This window comes from Engraulis encrasicolus, chromosome 2, assembly GCF_034702125.1.
Source record: "Engraulis encrasicolus isolate BLACKSEA-1 chromosome 2, IST_EnEncr_1.0, whole genome shotgun sequence".
In the NCBI taxonomy this organism is placed as follows: domain Eukaryota; kingdom Metazoa; phylum Chordata; class Actinopteri; order Clupeiformes; family Engraulidae; genus Engraulis; species Engraulis encrasicolus.
The window spans coordinates 5,391,540-5,393,347 of record NC_085858.1 but is presented as its reverse complement, the minus strand read 5'-3'; the positions used below and the strand labels follow the sequence as shown (position 1 = coordinate 5,393,347).

At 43.7% G+C, this 1,808-nt stretch overlaps 1 protein-coding gene across 1 annotated transcript in view; it reads left to right on the top strand.

Annotated features, from left to right (window-relative positions):
- nradd (neurotrophin receptor associated death domain) overlaps positions 1-1,808 on the top strand; it is a 16,700-nt gene continuing 14,892 nt past the window's right edge. Inside the window, exon 1 of the mRNA XM_063212692.1 lies at positions 1-337. Coding sequence (XP_063068762.1) covers positions 296-337 — 42 coding nt within the window. The 5' untranslated portion in view covers positions 1-295. The remainder of the gene's footprint in view (positions 338-1,808) is intronic.

Below are 1,808 nucleotides of genomic sequence, written 5' to 3'. Positions count from 1 at the left end.
TTGAAAGCAGGGTTGAGAAGTGTCTGTCACTCTGTGTAATCTTTTAGTGTTGGCCCTTTGTCTATACAACCAATAATACTAATACGACAGAAGCTTTTTTTGACCGCATTAACAGTTCGGGTTACTTTGACTCATTTTGCTGAGTGCGCGCTTGGATAGACTTTCTGTATTGTAAACAGTCGTTTTCCGCATAAAACTTTCCGTCTCAAAGAACCAGCTGTGAAACACTAAAGAACAGTTGGATACTTCAAGAAGACAAGGGATTCGCTGCTGATTTTGGAGTCAAGAAAAAGAGATGCCATTCCTGTGGATTTGGGCGCTGCTTCTATTCTCAAAGGTGAGCTTATCGCCGCAGTCTTGAGACGCGTTAAGACAGTGCGGTTAGCTCAATGGGATCTTCGCTTAAGACTAGTTTAAATGATGCGATAGATCACTGTATTGCCTGCATGCCTTCATCCTAGTAGCCTACTCATTGCTCGGTGTTCTTTCGAATTCGCGATTCGTGATGTTGTTGGTTTGTCAAATCTGGTGACCTGAACTAATCGAAAAAATACGAGGTTTTGCTTCGGTCTGGTTTATTTGGTCTCCTTTATTGAAGAGGGAACAAGGCCTATTGGGTTATTGATTTCATGATGGAATACCGTTTCGTTTACTTGTTCCTGTCACACAGTCCATGTTTTTGTAGGCCTACAAACAATTGCCCAGATTTGCAAAACTTAAAACTTTGCCCGCAATTGTGGACGTCCTTCTCATGGGCGCATAGGTTACTTATGGTCAATATTTAGCGCACATCAAACTTTCACCATATGTTGGCGTAGCTTAGGCTATAGCCTGTTTGAATGACTTGAAAGCAAAAGAATGTCGCTTGCCTGAACAAATTACGAATGTCAATGCCAGTAGAACAGCCTTCCCGTCACAGTTGACACAGAGCACTGGCATTCATTTGGTGCGACAGACTCATCTCCAATGTCGATTTCGAGTTCAGACAACACAAGTCAAAGTGGGTTATTGCTTGGTTCCGAGTATGAGGCGCTTAGTAATTATCGTAATTTTCTACTGGTTTGTGGAGAGCGGAAGGTCTCAGCGCAACAACTTGCATTTCCTTGAATTTCTGTGCAGCCACATCGTTCCGTGCGTAGGGACAGAAGGGCTGACTTTTTATGCCCGTAACTCACTCTTTTGGTCACTGTGACATTAGCTACGTTAGAGAGGCACTTTGAGAAGTCTCATGATCTGCATCCTGCGTGGTATGTCTTAAATGCTTGCAAAACACACACACACACACACACACACACACACACACACACACACACACACACACACACACACACACACACACACACACACACACACACACTCTCTCTCTCTCTCTCTCTCTCTCTCTCTCTCTCTCTCTCTCTCTCTCTCTCTCTCTCTCTCGTCACATTTTTGTATATAGAAATGTTCACTGTAGGCCATGCTTCTTAGAGTGTCAGTGTAGTGACAAATTGATAGACAAACGTGTGGGACAATATGGGAGCAATATGTTGAATACAACTTCCTGAGGGGAGCATGGTAACTCAGACCACTGGGTAGGTTATATTAGTCAATAACCAAATCCCACATGTACCAGGGCAGAGTATGATTCCATGGGCCTCTAGACTAGCTAGACAACAAGACCCACCCCCCCTGCATGGCATGATGAGATTATGAAGGTTTTTGGAATCTTGCAAAGATGTTAGATAGCCTTCTTGGGGGTTTGGGGGATTGTCCCCCGAGAACATTTGGAGATGTGTTTGTTAACACACTATAACAATATTGTAGCACGG